The sequence below is a fragment of the Bos indicus x Bos taurus genome, chromosome 1 (genome assembly GCF_003369695.1).
Source record: "Bos indicus x Bos taurus breed Angus x Brahman F1 hybrid chromosome 1, Bos_hybrid_MaternalHap_v2.0, whole genome shotgun sequence".
NCBI classification, from domain to species: domain Eukaryota; kingdom Metazoa; phylum Chordata; class Mammalia; order Artiodactyla; family Bovidae; genus Bos; species Bos indicus x Bos taurus.
In genome coordinates, this window is record NC_040076.1 from 68,788,969 (window position 1) to 68,810,570 (window position 21,602).

At 45.2% G+C, this 21,602-nt stretch overlaps 1 protein-coding gene across 21 annotated transcripts in view; it reads left to right on the plus strand.

The window, feature by feature from the left end:
* KALRN (kalirin RhoGEF kinase) overlaps window positions 1–21,602 on the plus strand; it is a 692,612-nt gene that overhangs the window by 618,371 nt on the left and 52,639 nt on the right. For all 21 annotated transcript variants that reach the window (XM_027536186.1, XM_027536241.1, XM_027536257.1 and 18 more), the window contains 10 exons: window positions 6,775–6,905; window positions 11,586–11,652; window positions 13,580–13,683; window positions 13,860–13,929; window positions 14,250–14,336; window positions 15,192–15,284; window positions 16,044–16,094; window positions 16,948–17,025; window positions 19,950–20,135; window positions 20,502–20,673. In XM_027536186.1, the coding sequence (XP_027391987.1) occupies window positions 6,775–6,905; window positions 11,586–11,652; window positions 13,580–13,683; window positions 13,860–13,929; window positions 14,250–14,336; window positions 15,192–15,284; window positions 16,044–16,094; window positions 16,948–17,025; window positions 19,950–20,135; window positions 20,502–20,673 (1,039 nt within the window). The remainder of the gene's footprint in view (window positions 1–6,774; window positions 6,906–11,585; window positions 11,653–13,579; window positions 13,684–13,859; window positions 13,930–14,249; window positions 14,337–15,191; window positions 15,285–16,043; window positions 16,095–16,947; window positions 17,026–19,949; window positions 20,136–20,501; window positions 20,674–21,602) is intronic.

Below are 21,602 nucleotides of genomic sequence, written 5' to 3' on the forward strand. Positions count from 1 at the left end.
ACCATGGGGTAGCAACGGAGCACTGTAGGTGGTTGTTTCTTCAGCCCTATTTGAGAATATGGAGTTGCATCTTCACCTCCAACACTGGTATGCCTGTTGCTCATGGCTGCCTATCTTAGAGGAGGATAAGATCTAGAGCCTATAAAAAAAAAAGTTCTGGAGTTTTTATTTGACTGTAAGTACAATAGTATGTCAGCTGCCAAAATAACCAGCGTGGTCATAGACTGGGTTAATGAAAGTACAGCGTACAGATCCAGGGGCGTAATGGCCCCATTGTACTCAAAGCTCCTCAGACCACACCTGTCATGAGCTGTGTGTAAGTCATGTCTCAGGTTCTGAATGCAGCATTCTAAAATGTTCTTGAACTCAGTGGAAGGGCCCTGGAGGAAGTACCAATACCATGCAGTGCGTGTCATTTGAAGTAGAGTTGCAGAAGGTTAAGTATGGGGAGAAGTTAGGAGAGAAAAGGCACATGAGAGCTGTCGTTTAGTAATTGAGTGCTGCTGTGGGAAAGAACTGGTCTCACTCTTGGCTGCTCCAGAGGGCAGAACCTGTGAGTGGAAATTCATTCAGTATAAGGAGAACTAATAAGGTCCTTCCAAATGTACAGAACTGGAAATACTACAGGAGCATCTGGCGTGCTTGGACTTTTACATCCAGGGCTTAGATTCTTTCTGCGTTCTTTTTGGGTTGCTCAAGAGATGGTACTAGATGCTGTAGTTAGAAATCATTTGGCCCCAAGGTCCACCCAAAAGCCATGAGATCCCTCATGTCCCTGGGTCTGAAAGCTGCCCTTGGTATGTTATGGTCACGTGTCTATGACATTCGGGGCTACAGCCTCCAGAAGTTGTGATCTCTCCTGCTGGAGAGATGCCATTAGGGAGCTAGGACAGAGGTTCCACTCACCTGCAGTGCAGATAAAACCCTGAAAACTCCTTTGGTGAGTCCCTCTGGACATTAATGGATGCTCCTGAGGTCTCACCTCCCCAGTTTGGTCTTTAATCAGTGATTTTGTTTATCAGGAGAGCATGCCCACACATCTTCCCCCAAAGAGAGCTCAAATACTTTTTCTGGGTTTTGTATTAAGGTATGGTCTTTAAGCCAGGACTAAGGACTCTCTTGTTTTTCTGTGTGATTTTTATAAAGTTTTTCCTAGATGTAGGGACTGGCTGTGGTGCTACTAAGTACCTAAGGAATCAGGAAGACATAATGTTAATCTTGCCTCTGCTACTTATTGTGTAGCTTTGGGCAAGTTATTTAGTCTACTTGGAGGCCTCTCTTGTATCTTGCCTATCAACAGTGATGATTCTGTCTACTCGAATCTAATCTCAAGAGAGTTACACTGAGGGCTGAGTAAGGTATGAATGTGTTTTGTAAACTGATTAGGTGAGCATCCCACAAATGTTAGCTCTTAACCACCTTATTTGCATTGTGAAGGGCAGGGAAAGGGAGTCAGTCATACTTTATCTTCACCCGGAACACAGGGACACAGTATTTGTCAGTTAGTAGATCTGTGGTTGGGTGAATGTTGCATGCAGGGTAGTAGCTTAGCAGTCTATGTGATTTGGTTTTATTCCTCAAATTTGAAGGTCTTCCCTGGTGGCTCAGACAATAAAGAATCCACCTGCAGTGCAGGAGACTCAGGCTTGATTCCTGGGTTGGGAACATCTGCTGAAGGAGGGCACGGCAACCCACTCCAGTATTCTTGCCTGGAGAACCCCATGGACAGAGGAACCTGGCAGGGGGTTGCAAAGAGTCGGACACAACTCAGCGACTAACACTGCAGTCCATAGTGAAGTGACTTAGCATGCCTCAAGTTTGAGGAGCAAGGGCTTCCTGGCTTTGTGGGAATCTACTGTATTTGTAAACAGCCCAGGATTCTACCACCTACCTTAGATGAAAGAGTGAAGTGTTAGTCACTCAGTCGTGTCTGACTGTTTGCTACGCCATGCACTGTACCCCACCAGACTTCTCTGTCCATAGGGTTTCCCAGGCAAGAATACTGAAGTGGGTTGCCATTTCCTTCTCCAGGGGATCTTCCCCACCCAGGGATAGAACCTGGGTCTCGCGCATTACAGGCAGATTCTTTACCGTCTGACCCACCAGGGACTAGGCCTCAAGAAGGAAAGCCTCCTCACTGAACTCCTGTCCCCAGGTGGCACGTCACAGTAGTTCACTGGGCTCATGGTGGCACTGCTGGGCCCTTGACTGAAAATCCTCCATCTTTAGGGAGGAGGCTGGCCAGGATTGAGCTCTTGTTTGGTCTACCTGGTGGCCTGACACCCTGAGAATTGGCCCTATCTGCTTCAGCAAGACTTCGTTCCCTCTGGTTCTTCTGCTTTGATAGTATTCACCTCCCTAGGTCAGTCTGTGGGTCACAGAACGTAGCTAGAGCCAGGCTGCATTTGTGTGTATGCTTTGCTCTCCTTTAGATAAATCAGCTTGCTTTGTCAAAGGTACAGTAGAGTTAACAGTCCAGATGGGAGGAAATAATGGCCTCATCATATCCATTGTGAAAATGTGTGCTTTCAAGAACTGAGTTCCTCTGGCATCCTTCTGTGGAAAAGATTCCTGAGCTTGTTAAAATAGAATAGTTTAGATTTCCACCAAAAAAATTTAATCTGAAGTCTCAAATGTGTAATGTCATTTGCCTGGAAAATCCAGACTTCAGTTTTTCTACTTTAAAATGGCTTCCCTACCCCTGCCCCCAATTTGCCTGGGAGTGACTAAGATCGTAATATTTTTTGTCAAGATATTTCATACTTACTTGTATAAAAGGGTAGGACAGCTAAAAGGTTGGTTGTGGTGGGTGATGCTGGATCAGCACCCTTGACTGTTGTTTTTTCAGATGAACTTTGACCTCTACCCAAGAGTTTCATTCAGTAAATTCTTGGAGTCCTACTCTGTGCCCGTCTTACCAGCATAGAATCTTCCTTAATGGGGCTCACAGTCTGGGGTTGATGCTCAGAAATCCTCTCCCACCTGGGCAGTTGCAATCATTTCCTCCTTAATTTCAGTCTGACGTCTCTTTGCATGCCTGATGGGGGGAATCTTACTTTTCTTTCATTTTCCTTTTAAAAAAACTTTTAATAGTTCTTTTCTGATTAACAAAAGCATTATATGCTCATTCAAGAAAAATTGGAAAAACGACAAGATTTTAAGCACAATTATATCTCATAATATCATCATCTAAACATAGTGTTGAAATTCAGATATTTAAAAAATAATGTAGTTAATCATAATAGTATATAAATCGTAAGTCCTGTTTTCCTTTACTGACATCAGATACATTTTCCCAAGTCGTGAAGAGCTCTTAGTATTAAGACAAATCTTTCTTAAACTTAATCCAATCACATTACTTCCCTGCATAAAATTCTCCTCTCATTGGTCATGGAAGTTGGTACTCTTTTTTAAAATTGAAGTATAGTTGATTTATAGTCTTGTATTAATTTCAGGTATTCAGCATAGGGGTTTGGATTTTTTGCTACACATAAGACTTCTTGTAATCTGATCTCTGCATCCTTCTCCAGGGTTGTCCATTTCACTTCCTATTTCTCCTTTCCCTAGTTCTTACTCCCCCCAACTCACATAACACACAGTTACTTGCTAATTCCCCTTCTCCCCCCTTTACAGACTGTCCTCCCTACACCAGGTGGCTTTCGGCTCCCCGGGCTGCCCCAGGCGGTGTCTCAAGTCGGTCCTTTACTCACTGTGCTCCTCCTGCCTGGATCATCCTCCCATTGGTGTATCCAGTGAAATCTTTTCTATTTCTCATTACTCAGTTCAAGCGTTGCCTCTTCCACTGAGCCATTCCCTTCCTTCCCTACCCCACTTTAAAGCTGCCTGCTCTTTTTTCTCATCTTCCCCATGGTACCCTCCTATCTAGAAGAATGCCCATTGTAGCTTAGATTTTGGTGGGCAGGGAATCGTATGTTATCTGTCTTCATTTCTCTAGCACTTTGCAAATATTCAGCACATAGTAGAAGTACAATAAATATTTGCTTAAGTATAAACAAATCAGTCACAACACTGTGATAAATACTGTTCAGAGGGTATGTAAAGGGTGCTTATAGGAGTCCTAAGGGAAGGGCTGTTTATGGATATGTGGTCCAAGATCAAGCTGACAGGAAATGTGTTCATTTCCATTGTGGCAATAGTCTTCCTTCATTCTTAATCCACTTTTTTGAATTGTATTTGCATTTCTATTCCCTGACCTGGCACCAACAATAAGAACACCCGTTTGCAGCATTCGTTGCTTCCTCCTTGGCACACCTTTTCCTTTGTTGAGACTATTGTGGTCCTGAGCCCAAGACAGGGCAGAAGTCCCCGCTGTGGCTGCACAGTCCACTACTCATCAACCAGCCATCACTTCGCGTGTCCCCCAAGGAGCAGCACAGACAATTGAAGATCACCTCTAATAGTCCTTGGCTGGGACCCCATATCCCAACTCGAGCACAGGTAGCCAGATCCTCAGAGGGAATCACTCTTGCATTAGTTACGGTATTTCTAGCCAATGCCATTATTTGAGACAGATGACCCAGCATGCTGCTGTTGTTTTAGTTGCTAAGTCGTGTCCAACTCTTTGCAACCCCGTGGACTGTAGCCCACCAAGCTCCTCTGTCCATGGGATTCTCCGAGCAAGAATACTGGAGTGGGTTGCCATTGCCTTCTCCGGGGAATTTTTCCAACCCAGAGATCGAAACAGCACACACTTGAGCCAAACCCTAAATTTCTCTCTTCTCCCACTCTCACTGCCTCTGCCTTCCTCAACTCCATGCCTGAGAGTCCTTGCCCGGAGATAACCTGGCTCTTTGCTCATATAACAGGTCAAGCACGAAGAGACAGAACATATTTCCCTGTGTGACACTTTGGACTCCTCAGATGTCCTTCATTCTGAACAAGAGTTGAGAGTGGACCACGCCAAGATGGATGGTCCATGGGAGACCCTTGTAGCAGAGATGTAAGCGTATTTCCCAGGCCTTGCAGCCAGCATCCTGCCAGCCAACAAGCTACAGAACAAAGGCTGAAATGAAACAATGTGGGCAAGGGGAGGGGAAGTAAAAGGCGTGTAATCAGATCAATCACCAACTGGGTTCACCTGCCTGGGGAGCCTGTCTCTGGTGATGGCACCAGGGGACATGTCACATGTCACTGGAAAGCATGTCTGTCTGGTGGCTTGTCAAGCCTCAGCACCAGATACTCATTTCCTTAATCACTGGTTACAGATCCTGAATCTGCACATTTAGCTAAACTTTTCTTGACCTTTCTACATATTTAGCCTTGTTCTGTGAAATACCTTCATGTCAAGTTAAAAGAAATTCTGTCTCTCAAGTTTGAAGACCCTGTCCTCTTAATGCTGAGTTCTAGTGTTAATAACAAATTCATGTTAGGCTGTGCCACAGGTTCTTGATTTAAGGGTGAAATAGAGGGAAAAAAGGTTGACATCTCTTCTCAGCTTTAAGTGTTTTAGCCTCCAATTCTGATATCCCCCACCTGTTCTTGTATAATGCCACCTCATTCACTTTCTGTTTCATTTACCTGGACTTTTCCTACCTCTGTTCAGCCTGTGCTGAAATACTGCAGCTAAGCCAGGTCACGATAGACACTCCAGGTGCAGGTTGTTTAAGACGACGCTGAAGCCTTTTGTTCCTATTGCCTGTAGGGGCACTTCTTGATCTTTCAAAGACTGCTAAAGTAAAGCCTTTCCTTTCCTACAAAGTGGCTGTCCTAGACAGTCGTTTTGTGTGGACAGTCTGGATTATGCTCTCGTATTTGTTTTACAGTTGCCCACCATAACCTTGGTCTCCAGCTTACTGTTTATCCACATGGTTTCTGCCAGTTTGCACAATGAAATGACATGTCATTCTGTGCTGTTTTTCCTACAGTGCTTATAAAAATGTTAAGATTGACCCCATTTTTTTTTAGCATCCTGGTTAGTTCCCTCCATGGGGGTAGTGGGGGAAGCTCACTGTTTTAGAGCATTTTAAATTTTTCAAGGGGTTATGCGCCTACTGTCTCTGACTGTTCCTTAAAAATCTGTTAAAAAAGGAGAAACCCAATTTGGAAATTGAGAAGAAATCAATTTGGAATGATTTTAGCTGTCTTAAGATTGTCCAGGGACTGGCAGATCTGGGATTAGAATCCTTTACCCTTAGCTCTTTCTAGAGTAACATATTTATTAAGCTCTTTAACTCATTTCTCAGCACCTTAATTAAAAGAGATTAAAGGGATTAATAAATGAAAGAAAGCCCTTGGTAAATAACCTTAGCAAAGATGTGTTTAGAAAATGCTAAATCAGTTTACCTCTTCTTGTCTGCATCTCATTAGTCTCTTCAAAGAAAATTGTAGCTGATTTAACAAACATGATTTTACTGAATGGATTCTCCCATCACCACCCTCCCCTTGTTAACTTGCACTCGGTGGTCCTACAACTGACTTTCTTTCCTTGCTGCTTGTTTGTAGAATTGCAGTAATTAGCTTTACCTCTGGAGCTCTTACCCAGAGATCAGTCACTTTGACAGTGTGCATTATGTCTGGGAAATTGGCAGCCCCTGACGCCAAGCACATCCTGATTGCCTGAGAAGGCGGCAGCTCTGGGTGCCCTGCTGCAGGAAGATGGGAGTCTGGCCTCCTGGTACTTCCCTGAGGTTCAGGGCGGACAGCCTTGGTTACCGATCTGCCAAGATGGCTGTGGCCAGGCTGGGGGGACGCGAGGACTTCCGGACTGCTCTATCACGTGCGCTTCTTTAGGGTTGTTTATTCTTCTCTTTTCAGAGTCTGGAAGGAGGCTCTTACCGAGGGAGCTTGAAAGACCCCACAGGCTGCCTGAATGAAGGCATGACCCCACCCACACCTCCCAGAAATCTGGAAGAAGAACAGAAAGCCAAGGCCCTGAGAGGCAGGATGTAAGTACTTCCCCAGACTCCAGCCTCCTGCGCATGTGTGCAGTGGGCAAGGGTCAGGGGTCCTGGGAAGTTTAGGGAGAATTAGGGATTCCCCGCACTGTTTCCATTGATATCATTCATTCTAAGTAAAGGTGACCGTCGGTCTATACAGTGTGGTGTTGATCAATAAGGAGATGTTTGGATCTGATTGTAAGGATTTTCAGCTGAAATATTACTGACAAAGTGTGGTTATAACCAAGGTCTGTTAGAAATTTAAAACGTGATGATAAAAAGAAAACAAAGATTAGGAAAGTTTGGGACCATTTCTATGACCCCATATCAAAGAATCCTTGGTAGAAAGTCTGATGGAATTTTATCTGAGGAAACGCTTCCCAGATGTAGGAAAGTAACATATAGGAAAAGGGAGCTGTTGGGCTACCGGGCTAAGGTCTAGCTCCACCGCTTCTCAAAGGTTTTGTCTATTTAAAAAACATTTTTATATAGTAATATTTCTTCTTTGGTTATTTTAAAAATTTTTTAAAAATTGAATTATAGCTGATGTGCAATACTACTTAAGTTACAGGTTTATAGCATAGTGATTCACACAACTTTACAGGTTATATTCCATTTATAGTTATTATAAAATGCTGGCATATTTCCTTGTGCTGTACAGTATACCCTTGCTTGTTTATTTTATAGTTCTCACTCCTAGTTTCTAAAATAGTTTCAACTTCTTACTCCTCTACTCCTATCTTGCCCCTGCCCACTTCCTTCTCCCCACTGGTAACCAGTTTGTCCTGTATATCTGTGAGTCTGTTTCCTTTTTGCTATGTTCATAGTTTGTTTTACTTTTTTGGATTCCACACATAAGTAATATCATACAGTATTTGTCTTTCTCTGTCTGACTTATTTCACTGTGGTCTGAGTTCCAAGAGAAACTCTTTGCTATTTGAACGATTAGGGGTAAATACAGTTCACACTGCAGTCCATTTCACAAGGACCCAGGTGTTGTGTAAGGTTTGGGTTATCCTCCCTGATGTGAAGGCACTCTTCTGTTCCTTGGTTTGATCAAGAGGATGGCGACACCATTAATGTAAAACCACAGTCCCTCTGGAACTTCAGTTTTCTTGTTCAGGGTTTGACTGAGTGTTGGCAGCAGAGCTGCTGATGAGTCTGCACGTAGCCTGACATGGGAGTGATGGTGAGCACAGTGAGAACAGGCCAAGCGATTGGGAAAGGCCCCTCCCTGTTCCTAATCCCTCAAACTCATAACTCCTTGACCCTGGTTGTAGACCTGACGATGAGCAAAAATAAATGAGGCCGGTCCCTCCTGTTGCCGGGAAATAGGCAAATGACCATTTGTGACTATTTCCTAGGAAACATCATAGCCAGGGCAGGGCTGTCACCTAGGGGAAATGAGCAGGGGGCATGTAAGCACTCTGGTTCTGTATTTACCACCTTAACTTTATGGTGCTCAGGGGAACCCCAAGAATAGAATAGAGGTAAAGAAATACCATCCCCAAAGGGAAATTTCTTAGGATTTGGACAAAGCTAATTCTCTTAGCTTTCCAGGTTGTTTTTACATAGATGAGGCAGGGTCGAAGCTGAGGTTCCAGTCTTGTCAAGCCAAAGCAAAACTTTCATCAGGAAGATGAACGCTTATATCAGGGTGGTGACCTTTGAGATGACAGGTGCTCCTTGGCAAAGCCTATCTCTACGTAAAAGCCTGTAAACAGTCATTTAAGCTTCCAGTCATTGTCTTGCTTCCAGACGTGACTTTGTCTAATTTCGATCCGAGAGGCAAAAGTTTGTTGCTTCTTCCCCCTCTCTCCCTCGCTTAGCTCTGTATCTCTCCACATCCCGTGCTGTCCCAAAAAGCCAGCTGTTAGAATGACTCATTCCTTTTGCTGTATATTGCCCTTATTCTGCTATAATTTATGGCCACAGTGAAAGAGATGATGTGTAGGTGTTTAATTGTAAACCCCACATGAGGCTGGAGGCTGAGGGGAATAGAGAACTGAGACTCAATCCAGTAAGACCTCAGAGTATTAAATGGGAGCTCCATGGAAAAAAGATGAAAACAGACAGTTATCTGTCCAGGAGAAGAAAAAAGTCAAGAATGGATGTAATTGTCTTCAAGTTTTAGCCACTCATTTATCCAACAGATATTTGTTGAATATCTGTTGTACCAACTGCTTGGCATATATCAGTGAATAAAACAAACAATAACAACAAAAGAAAAGTCCATGCTCTCGTGGCAAGTTCACATTTTAATGTGAGAAATCATACAATAAAATTTAAAATACATCATGTAGTATGTTAGAAGCTGGAAAAAAAAATAGTAAGGGCGATCAGGAGTATGGATGGGGCCATGCTGCAGCTTTAAATGGTTCTGACTGAAGTGTTCTGCATGAAGACCAGAAGGAGGTTGAACCGTTGCGGAAAAGTATTCTCGGCACAGGGAACAGCCAATGCAGAGGCTCTAAGAGATTTTCTATGGAAAACCAGCCATTCCCTACTACTGTGAAGGATAGAGGGTCAGATGTGGATCTTACCTGTATCTGGAAGTAGTTAGTTGGACCAGAAAATAACATTTACTTTGTATTACTCTTTGCAACCCCATGGACTGTATAGTCCTGGAGAATACTCCAGGCCAGAATACTGGAGTGGATAGCCTTTCCCTTTTCCAGGGGATCTTCCCAACCCAGGGATCAAAACCAGGTCTCCTGCATTGCAGGCGGATTCTTTACCAGTTGAGCCACCAGGGAAGCCCAAGAATACTGAAGTGGATAGTCTATCCCTTCTCCAGTGGATCTTCCCAACCCAGGAATTGAACTGGGTCTCCTGCATTGTAGGTGGATTCTCTACCAACTGAGCTATAAAGGAAGCCCACTAATAAATAAATAATAAATAACAAATAATAATTAATAAATGATAAATAACTTTTAATCAGAAGAACTGAACATGAAAAAATTGTTTTATTATCAGTTCAATTTATTTGGCAATTGACTGTGCACTGCCTTGAGTTGCAGGCAGCGTAAATCTTTTATGTCCCTTTCAGATGTCTTTCTATGTGTCCATCTCTTCAAGTGTTTCATCAGCCCTTTGAGGGAGGAGATGCTAGGTCCACTAGCAGCACCTAGTCCAGTCCCCTTTCCTAGAGGCTGGAAAGCTAGGATACCCTTCAATGTCAGCAGGACAGAAATACCATCCAGAGGCGGAGAGCCGGACTTCCTCCCCAGAGAGCCCTTCCAGCCCCAAATTCCCACTCTAACTTTCCTGTGGTTTTTCTTTTTACCACTTTCTTCTAAGCGGTAACTCAGTCTGTGCTCCAGTATATTTAAATGCTTTTATTTGGCCTTGCCAGTTCCTTCCTGTGGCCTGAAACACGTAATTGTGTGTATCAGAGAGAGGGAGCTGGTTGGAAGTGCTGGGCACACTGATAAAGAAGTGTGTGTTTCCCTTGCCTCCTCCCCATCACCCTGGGGCTCCAGGCCCAGGGATTTGTGGCTTCTCTGCGCTGTATTGGACAAAAATTTCAGATGAATTGCTTCCACGGCTTAGAATGGCTACCACCCTTGTGCTGCAGCCCCTCTTTGATGTCCTAGAACTTGATTCCTTCTCCCACTCAGACCAAAAATGCAGCTGTGTGGCTCTAGGCAGAACTCTTGCAAACTTGGATACAAGTCAGACTCCAGTAGGCTGCATACAGCTACCCTGCCTCTGTACACAGCCATACTTGCTTTATGTCCAGCTCTTTACTGTCTGGACAGAAAGAAATGTTTGGTTTTGATGCCTCAGGGACTCCAGAGAGCCAGTCTGAGTAGTTTAGCCAGGCAGCAGGCAGCAGTGAAAGAATGGTCTCTGAACTCGCGTACAGCTGGGTTCAGATCCCAGCTCTGCCTCTCACATTGTCATTTCTGGCAATACTGCCACAGTCTCAACATCTGCATAAACTAGGGCTTACAGCACTTACCCTCTCATAAGCACAAAGTAAATGCTCTAAGAAGAAGAAATCATTAACAAGAAAGAAACCAAGAAAGTAAATATCCTTGTAGTGGTTAAATCCCACCTCTGGTGGGGCTGGGGAGGTGGCCACACTGAAAGTGGTGATTAGGGAATGGCTTCAGTCAGTCTTTCTGGCCTTGACTGGGGATTTTGCAGGCTAGTTACCATGGACACCTATCTGAATAATTGTAGCTTCTGTATCTCAAACACTTCACTTGATGAGTGTCTCTGAGGCCCAAAGGTTGCTTATCAAACAAATGTCTTTCTGTTCTGGTTAAGCAAAGAACAGAGTTGACCTGAAGGAGAAGAAGTCTCATGCTGATCAAAGCTTTCATAACTCAGTTTTGCCCAAGTGGCTGGTATTCCTTCTGCCTTGTGTTGTACAATTATTCAGTTATAGGTGAAGGAGGAGGAATTGTAAACAATGGGAAGACAAACGCTTGGTTGTAAGTGTTGTTCTTCTGGCATTGCTGCCGTCTGGGAAAGCCCTCTCAGCCTGGATGCCCTCAGCTTCTCACCAGTGGGGGCCTCTCATCCAGGGGGCGTCGGCCAGCACCTCCGCCAGAGTGCTCAGTGTGGGTTTGGGTGGTCTTGTTGTAGAGGCACCAAAGTGACTTTATTGTGAACTTTGATGTGAGGATTTCTTGCTTCACAGTGAAGAGGAGCCCTCATTGTTCTTAATCTCTTGCTCAGGTTTGTCCTGAATGAACTGGTACAAACAGAGAAGGACTATGTCAAGGACCTGGGAATTGTGGTGGAGGTGAGTACCTGGCTCAGGACACGTCTGTGGTCACCCAGCCAGGGGGATATTGGACCCTACCTGGGCCCCAGGGTATTTTCCTCTCCCTGGGTGTTTACAGAGATGAAACTAAAAATGGTAGTAGATCGAATACAATATGTGATTTTTTTTTTACACTTTTTTTTTTTTTACCTTTTCCCCTTGAAATACTATAGGAGATTTAGGGGGATATAGGGCCTCAAATGTTGCAGCCTCTTGGTTAGACCTGAATCCATTTCACCTTGTTTTAGGTAACCAAGCCATTGTCTCCAAAGCTTTGCATTGGTATTTAACCAACGTATATATTAGTTATATATATGTGTGCACGTGTGCTAAGTCACTTTAGTCGTGTCCAACTCTTTGTGGCCCTATGGACTGTAGCCTGCCAGGATCCTCTGTCCATGGGATTCTCCAGGCAGGAATACTGGAGTGGGTTGCCATGCCCTCCTCCAGAGGATCTTCCCGATCCAGGGATCGAACCCATATCTCTTACATCTCCTGCATTGTCAGGTGGGTTCTTTATCAGTAGCGCCACCCGGGAAGCCCATATTTGTGTGTGTGTGTGTATATATAAGAAATATATGGACATATGTATTCCTCGTGGCTATGAGCCACCATGAGCACTCAGCAGGTCAAGCAGGTCACTCTTAGTGAGACCTCGGGGCTTCTGTGTTTCCCTAGATTTTTAAGGACAGCATATTGCTACCAAGCCGACAGACAAACTAAAAACCACCAATAAAGCAATTGGCAGATCCACAGTTGAGTCAACTTGATAGTAAACAAAACAATTCTCTCTCCATAGGGGTTTACTTTAGAGGGATTTAGACACATGGATGAGAAGGTATAAGAAAGTAAATGGATAATTTAGATGGCTTAGAGCCCTGTGGTTAATCATCTTAAACGAAAAGATGTGAAGTCTAACAAGGTGAATGCCTGATATCTAAATCACTTGCTGCTTCCTTGCATTGGGTCTATAAGTCCCAGTCCTAGGCAGCCTGCTGATTTAGGGGTTCATACAGTCCATGGGGTTGCAAAGAGTCAGACACAACTGAGCAACTAATACACACACACACGCACACACATGCACACACACATTTGCCTGTCCCGAACCTTGGATAAACAGACTAACCTGGCATACAGAGGACCTGAATTCTAACTTAGGAAAGTTATCCTCTTCTCCAGGGTGAGATGGGGATAGCTAAAGGTGTAGCAGCTACCAGAGGCAGTCCAGCCTGGGAGTGTGGTGGGCTTAGGAGTCTGGAGCCTGAGGTCCAGGAATTAGTCACATCAGTGGTATGACTTGGACATATCACATAATCCCCCGTGCATTGGCTTTCTCATCTTTTGAATGGGACAAATGCTGCTGATAACAACATCGGAACTTAAAGCTGAAATGAGATTATATTTGCTAGCACTTTACAGAAGCTGTGCTGTGCTTAGTCACTCAGTCATGTCCAACTCTTTGTGACCCCATGAACTATAGCTTGCCAGCCTCCTCTGTCCATGGGATTCTCCAGGCAAGAATACTGGAGTGGGTTGCCATGTCCTTCTCCAGTTACAGAAGCTGAAGTATTCACATATTAAGACTTATTTCTAGGTCAGACACATCTAGTTTTAAGCCTTCAAAGACATAATTTGGATTGGGAGACAGGAGAGGAACAGCCAACTATATCTTCTTTGTCCCTACTTTCTTAAGGGGGCTGGAGACAAAGAAAGGGACCCAGAACTTCAGAAAGTTCTGTCTGTCACTCTGCATAAGGGTGAAGTCCTGGCTGAGTGGTGAGAAACCATAGAAGCCCTTAAGGGCTTCTCCTCACACAGAGGGTGGGCTTCCTCCAGGCTTCTGGGTGGGCCTTCGTCCAGAAATATTCTCTGAAATGCTCTACTCACCATTGCCTCCGCCCTGCAGGGTTTCATGAAGAGAATAGAAGAAAAGGGTGTCCCCGAGGACATGCGAGGAAAGGATAAAATCGTGTTTGGAAATATTCACCAGATTTATGATTGGCATAAGGAGTAAGTGCTGCATTGCCCTGAGGATCAGGGTGTCCTGGAACCTGGGGCGCTTCCAGCCTCCCGCATCTGACCTTAGGGGTAGAGTCTGGGGGGAGTCTTTTGTCATTTATCTCCTCATTGAGAAGTAATACAGTTCTGAAGAATGTGGCTTTCTTCTCTTCTCCATCCTCCGTTAGTGTTTTCCTGGGTGAACTGGAAAAATGTATCCAGGAGCAAGACAGATTGGCACAGCTCTTTATTAAATATGTGAGTGTTGCCCCACGCCCCACCCCTCCCCCTCACAGCAGGCTCATTGCATGCATTTTACAATCCCTTCCCTTCTCTCCTCTTCCTCCTCACCCCTTTCTGAGCTGTTGGGGTTCTTTCCTGCCTTCCTTGGCAGTTTGGAAGATGGGCTCTTGCCCACTGTGTTTACTCTTCTGTCCCTGTTGTTCAGCCACCCTGGTGCATCCCCAGAGCGTGAACCAGATCTGTGTCCTCTTCTCCACGCTTAGACCAGCTTAGCGCTCTCAGGTTGACTGCGCAGCTCAGGTGCCTGAGCGCCTTTCCCTCTTCCCTCCTTGCAGGAGCGGAAGCTGCACATCTATGTGTGGTACTGCCAGAACAAGCCGCGCTCCGAGTACATCGTCGCCGAGTACGACGCCTACTTTGAAGTAAGCTGCTCAGTTTTGGCTGAACCAGGGTTGGGGCAAGAAACTCAGGCCAAGATCAACCCATTCAGGAACCCCCCACCCAGCACTGCCCATCCCTCAGGACAGAGATAGCCGCCTCCTCAGAGCCATTAATTAGCTTCTTGGCTAAGTTCTCATGAGTCCCTTTGCTGGAGAGGAGCAGAGGCAGCCCAGTGAGTGGATTGGAGTCCCTGCTGATAGAACGACTCTGTAATTCGAAGACTGCCACAGAATTCCGGTCCTCCTCCCATGGCCCCGGAGCCCACTGTGCCCCCAGTCTTCATCACCAGGCCCTGGAGACTGCTGAGGGCCCTCCTCCTCCCCGGGGGCGCTTATAGGCACCTTGTACATAGCCTCTGCTCCTGTTCCCAGAGATCCAGCAAGCACCTCAAAGTATCTGTTCTGCCCCAACCTGGAAGTGTTTATTTTGCTGGAGGAGAGGCAACACCTTGTCTAGGAAAGAGCCCGCAACTAATTGTTTGCAGATCTGAGTCCAGGGTCCAGCCCCTAGGCCTCTGTGTCCCAGGGAAATCCCTTCATTTCTGACTTGACCCTGAAGGGGAAGAGAGAAAGGAACACCCATTCCAGCTTGTCCGCAGGACAGGGGTAAGGACACAGGGAGACAGAGCTTGATAGATAAGAAGGTGATGATGAGGTGTGCTATGTGTTAATAACCAGTGAACCATCGTGTAGGCAGTTCTACCCATCGTGTGCCTTGGAGATTCTAAACCTTTACTGGCAAACACGAAGACCTGCCTTCCTTTCCTTTGAACCCGTAACCAGAGCACCCCAATCCTTTGGTTCCTTTTTGCTTAATACAGCTCCCTTGTGTTCCAGGAGGTGAAACAAGAGATAAATCAAAGGCTGACGCTTAGCGACTTCCTTATCAAGCCCATTCAGAGAATAACAAAATATCAATTGCTCCTCAAGGTAAGAGGGCTGTGAGCTCTGCTCAGGGCCAGAGCAGGGTCTTAGTCAGGCTCTGAGTTAGGGAGCAGGTCAGCTCGAGGTTCTGTCTCCACCACACTTTTCCTATGGGAGGCCTGTGTGGGTTTTTACCTTACCCGCTGGTTATTTGCATCACCTTTGCCCCCAAATAAATTGCATGCCTGTTGTTCCTGTCTTTAAGTTTGGTCATTATTTGATTTTCTTTGTTCCAAATCACTTTCTTACATTGTTCCAGTCACCGACTGACTTAGTACCTTTAAAAACTAAAAAATTATAAGAGCATAAAATCAGAAGAATTCACTGAGAAAGAAAACGCAAAAAAACCTAGAAATCTCAGAAGAGTTAAACCTAAAATTTGATCATTTTTTACTTTTTAAAGTTGTTTAATTTGAGTTGTCTTACAGAAATATAAGGCAAATGGAAGAGATCTCTAACTGTCTTGTCTCCCATTCCTTCTCATTCATTCTTGTCATCATTCCCCTTTTGTCCCTGTTCACTCACTCTTTCCACTTCGCCCCTCCCCTCTACCCATATTTTTGAATCTTTGAATGTTTTCTCCGTGTCTACCGTGACTCATAACTTCATATCTCAGCTACTACAAAGCATTGCCGTCTCTGCTGGGGAGGAGTCTTCTGGGTGTCATCTTGGTTTTTATGATGCTTCCTTTTTTTTTTAATAGTGCTGTATTTTCCTAACTGGTTTTACCCTCCCCTCACCCTTCCCTGCCTCCCCACTTGCTAGGACTTCCTGAGATACAGCGAGAAGGCTGGTTTGGAGTGTTCAGATATTGAGGTGAGTTTTCTGCTTGTAATGCTGGTGGTCCTCATGGGACAGTACTGAATGTCTCCCTCTAGAGGGGAAGTATTGACTCTGGAGAATAGAGACAGCAGAGCCCCTTACAGACAGCTGCCCAGCAGGATGAGGAATGCCAAGCACTGAGGAGCACACTGAGGGCTTATCAAGAACACAGGAATCCAAACCTGAGCCAGAGCAGAGCTTAGCTCCACTGGTGTTCTCTTTGTGGCTCCCAGTGGCATGTGGGGGAAAGGGTGGCATTTGAGCTCTCTAACATCCTGCAGAGATTGAGTGTTTCAGTGTACAGCTTTATCCATGAATCCAGGTACTGTTTGAAGCTGACATATAAATTATTCCATTTTCACTCCCTCCCTGGGCCCCGAGGATTACTCTCTAAGTGAAGTCCTTTGAGACAACGTCACCATGGGGATTATCTTAAGCCAGAGTGGTTACAGACCATTCTGGCAGGTTATTTTAGGTTAAAACCTCTAGTGTTTCACAAGCAAGGCTAAGCTGTTGCTTGGGCAGCCAGAAAGCAACAAAGAGAAGAAAGAAAATGTGAGAAGGAAAACAAATGGATAAACAAAAGCGGGAAGGTAGAAAAAGGATGGACTGGGTAGCCTCCTTCCTGATGTGGTCACTGATTCGTGTGGAGCCTCTGCATGGATGACCAACACCCTGCAACCTAGAACAGGAAATCCATTCTCTTCTGAAGTGGACAGTAGGGACCAGTGTCCTTTCCTAGGATCAAGAAGCCACCAGGAGGCCTCAGTCTTCCAGTATGGAATTGTCCTGAGCCCCCCACCCAAGTGCTGCTCCTGGCTATGACTACTGCTTTTCTTCCCCGCAGAAAGCAGTGGAGTTAATGTGCCTTGTTCCAAAACGCTGCAATGACATGATGAACCTGGGGCGCCTGCAGGGCTTTGAGGTGAGCTCTCACAAAGGCTTCTTAGCCCTCTCTCTCTGGAGCAGCAGGAGCCCAGGCTTCCCTTTGAAGCCTTGTGCCCACCCTCTCTGTCTCTCTTGCTGTCTACGCCATTATGCCTGGGCCCCTCTGGTTCACGGGCCTAGAAGATGCACCTATTTAGGATTTCCAGCAATAGAGCAGTTATAGGAGGTCAACCAAGTTGCAGTCAGAATTCCAAGGGGGTTGGAAAGACCCAAGATTCTTTATAGCCGTAGACCTGCCAATGACCTCTTCCCTTTTCTTTCTTACTTAAGAAATGCTAGGAATGTGAGGGAGTGCAGGACTATGTGATGGGAGTAGAACTAGGGAGAAATAGAACACTTTTTTTTTCCTTCTGAGAGGGTAGTTCTCATAAACAGGTCTACATAGTGACTGGCTTTTTGGTTAAGTGGATGTTAAAGCTCTAAAACCTCACAGTGCACATTTTTATTCTTTGACAAGAAGAGTCAAGCCTTGGGAGAAACAGCTGGATGTACCCAGGATTTGGGTTTCAATTGAATATGCTAGTGTGCTAGGGCGAAGAAGGCAATGGCACCCCACTCCAGTACTCTTGCCTGGAAAATCCCGTGGACGGAGGAGCCTGGAAGGCTGCAGTCCATAGGGTCTCTGAAGGTCAGACACAACTGAGCGACTTCATTTTTACTTTTCACTTAAATGCATTGGAAAAGGAAATGGCAACCCACTCCAAGACTTTAACATGCAACTTGGAGAGGGGATTCAGTTCAACCCAAAACAATGAATCTCAGAAGAGCAAATTGGCTTTCCTGATTTAAGCTGAACACAGTCTATTTTAAATACTAATATGATAAAACTGGAACTAACACAATTATTGACAGTGCTTATAGTTGTTGCTGAGCCCCTTAGAGAAAGATGTGGATCTTCTAATCCTGTTTCCCAGTAATCTTGTAACATTGCATTTTTCATTTTGGAAACAGGGGGCTTTTCTTTCTGGCTAAACTAGAATAGAAGAGACATAAGGTAGACTGGTATATATGTAAGGTTAGGAAGTGCTATATTCAGGTTTGGGTTAATGAGTCTGATTCATGATGGTTTTGAGCCAAATTCTTTTGTCCTTTCTGCCCTTACAGCCCATCCTGCTCTCCCTGTCTGATTTTCATCGCTTTGTTGTGATCAGGAACTATGTGGAGGGTCTTTTTGCTCTTAATGTTTTTCACAGCTTCCGGTTCTCCACAGTAGACCTGAGGTATTTGAGAAGAAGGGCCGTGCATCAGAAATACATCTCAAGTCTTCACATGGTGTTTATTAAGTCACACTAGATGACATTTTACACTTGTTTGCTTGGAATTATGCCAGGTCTGAGGCTGTTCTGAACAAGCCAAGAAATTCCTTTTGCCCTTCATCCTTGATGTTCCCTGTGTTTTTCTGAGCAAGAGTCTGACTTGAATTTCTCTTGGTCTCTGGAGGAACTGAACTCTGACAGGAGGAGCATCTGATGTGCCTTCTGACCCACTCAGACTTCACAGGAACCATATCGTACCTGATCTTGTGTCCACAGAAGGACGTATATAGGAGGGTGGAATTATTTTCTTTTTTAAATCAACCACCACCATCTCCTTTTTTCATCAAGTCCCCGAGAATCTGCTTTGCATTCCTTCTGCTAACTGGGAAGGACCATTCCTTCTGAAGTCCATGGCTCTGGGGCAGGGAGAAGTTAACCCCTTCACTTAGATTCCCTCCCTTTTACATCCTTTAGCTTTCCCTTTAGTGTTGGCAGGGCTATAACTTTTGGGTCAGGCTCTTATGTAATATTAATAGAGCTTTTAGAGCTGGTCACTGGCTTAATATTAACTTTGGACCAGGGTAGAGATAAGCCTGTTTGGCTGCTGACCTTGACAGTAAGGACCATGATCCAAGCAAAGGGCAGGCATTTCTCAGGAACATGAAAGGAAAATAGCTCATGTGTTAGGTAATGTTTGGAAAAAGGCATCATGTGCAGAGAATAGCCCACATTTGCATTAAAGGACAAAAGTTTTCAGCTGAGAATACAGTTTAGAGGCAGCGCTCTGGTCACTGTCTCAGATGGCAGCATCTTCTTGTTGCAGAACGGTAGAAAAAGCAAGGCTCTCCAGTAGCATCTATGAAGACTTGCTGGCTTGGCTAGATCCCCTTGAAAGATGTGACAGTATTCTGAAAATCTGGTTAGAACTGGTAAACCAAATATACTCTACTTCCTAGACGGGGTGTCAAGTGATCTGGCAACTGGAGACATTATAAGAAGGATTCTAGGACCCCCAAAAAATATCCATCAGCTTATAAAATAAGGGTACCTATTGATAGTACCTCAGCTGTACCTGCTGATCTGTAGCAGGAGATGAAGGTCTCAATTGCACCAGCCTGAAATAATAGAAGAGAGGGGCCCAGCTCATCTGGTGTGTGTGTGTGGTCCTGCCTCCATCATTTCCCTGGCCCTAGACTGGTTCTAGGTCCATGGCTTTGAGAGTCCCCCTGGTCTTCTCCCAAGGGCCAGGCAGGCATACCTCTCAGTGGCACACTTTCTCCAAGGACAGCAAAGCTGCTTCCAGCTCCAGCATCACCTACTTTGTGTTTTGGTTGTACTTAAAAAAAATTAAGGGCTAGGACAACTCCTGAACATCTTTGTAGCTAATAATTTTATCTTCTTTCTGGCATTTTCCCCGAACTGCTTCTTCGTGGTTCTGTAGCCATCTTTCCCTTCCGTCTGGGGCCCTGTGAGAAGGAAGGTGGCCACAGTCTACCCTAGATGGGCCCTGATTCAGTCTCTTACTAGAACCTGAGGCTTTTGCTGTCTGTTGTCCATGTCCCCAGAGGGGAGGTTCTGTTACCCAGGGGGCTAGGGTCATCTCCCTGTCCTTCACTTACTGCATTCCAGCCTTTCTTCCCATCAGGGGACCCTGACTGCTCAGGGCAAGCTGCTGCAGCAGGACACATTCTACGTGATCGAGCTGGACGCTGGCATGCAGTCGCGGACCAAGGAGAGGCGTGTGTTTCTCTTTGAGCAAATCGTCATCTTCAGTGAACTGCTCAGGAAGGGATCCCTCACCCCAGGCTACATGTTCAAAAGGAGCATCAAGGTGAGGATCCAGGCGAGGATGAGGACGGGCAAGGAAGAGCCACACTGGGGGAGCTGCTTTCCAAAGACAAGGCACTGGCATGAGTGAGGATCCAGAACAGTGAAGCTCTTTTAAGCGTGTAGCCTTCAGGCTTGAAGGTCGATTATCGTGAGAAAAAGTGACAGCTTGGCACCAGTCTCTAAGATGATCGTGCGGGTTCTCCAAGATCGTGTCGTTCACTCAAAAGCAGAAACCAAAGTATTTAAGCTGTTAGAGCCAGGGCACATTTTTGGAAACATATGAAATAAAAGCTTGAAGGAACTGTAATATATTGTTGATATTTTTAAGCCACTTAGATATGTAAAGGATCCCCTTGGTTTCTTCCAGATGAACTACTTGGTCCTGGAGGAGAACGTGGACAATGACCCCTGCAAGTTTGCGCTTCTGAACAGGGAGACTTCAGAGAGGGTCATTCTGCAAGCCGCCAATGCTGACATCCAGCAGGCCTGGGTGCAGGACATCAACCAAGTCTTAGAAACACAGCGAGACTTCTTAAATGGTAGGTACTGGGTCTGGCTTCTAGGCAGGCCATTTTCAGGGAACCTCACACCCACCCCTAAGCCCCTTTGAGTCTGGACTGTTGGTGAGTTATGAGCCTCGATCACATTTACATGCATTCCAACCTTGTAGTTTTCAGAAACACTTTGTGTAGAATTTTTCTGAACCCAAATATACAAGTGGGCAGATAGGGCATGATAAAGAAGGCCATGTTTCCAAAAGAAGAGATAATCTCTTACAGCCTTGGCACAGAAGTTGTGCCTTGTGGCCACCATTACCAGCTGGTAATAACTGGGGCCAAAATCTGAAATGAGCGCATTCTCTTTGTCTCAGGGGCCAGCTATCAGTGATGTATATTTTTCCATTTGGCAGTTAATGGCTGGTAATCTCAGAGGTTCTCTAGTGTTATCTAGAGATAACTGGGAGTTTGGCAGATCAGCTCAAATCCCTCTTTGCTCCCAACAGAGGTGATTGCTAACTCTAAATTTCAGGAATACCTTGAAGCTTCCCAGAACAAATTGTCACTTACACAGAGAATGACATTCCCTATAGACTTACAGGAGTACTGTATGGCCATATGTGTTCCCTTGTTTACACATACATGTCCAACCCTTAGGCATATCACTTTTTCTAGTCTAGAATCTGGTCTCTTTCAAATGATGCACATAGAGCAATTGCTGGGTGTCTAGCATGGACTGAATACTGTGGGGAGAGACTAGAGGTGATGAACCTTGGTCAAGTCATGACGTGTCGCTGGGCCTCTGTTGGCTTTTTTTGTGAACGATCTACTCTGCAGCTTTGGAAGCAGGAAAACACAGCACACCTCCCATAGATAGCATCATTCTCTGTGTAGCCCCTGTTATCTCCAGATAACTCCACAGAGCCTGTGAGATCATCAGGTATCAATTGTACTCTACGGTAAGGGATTTA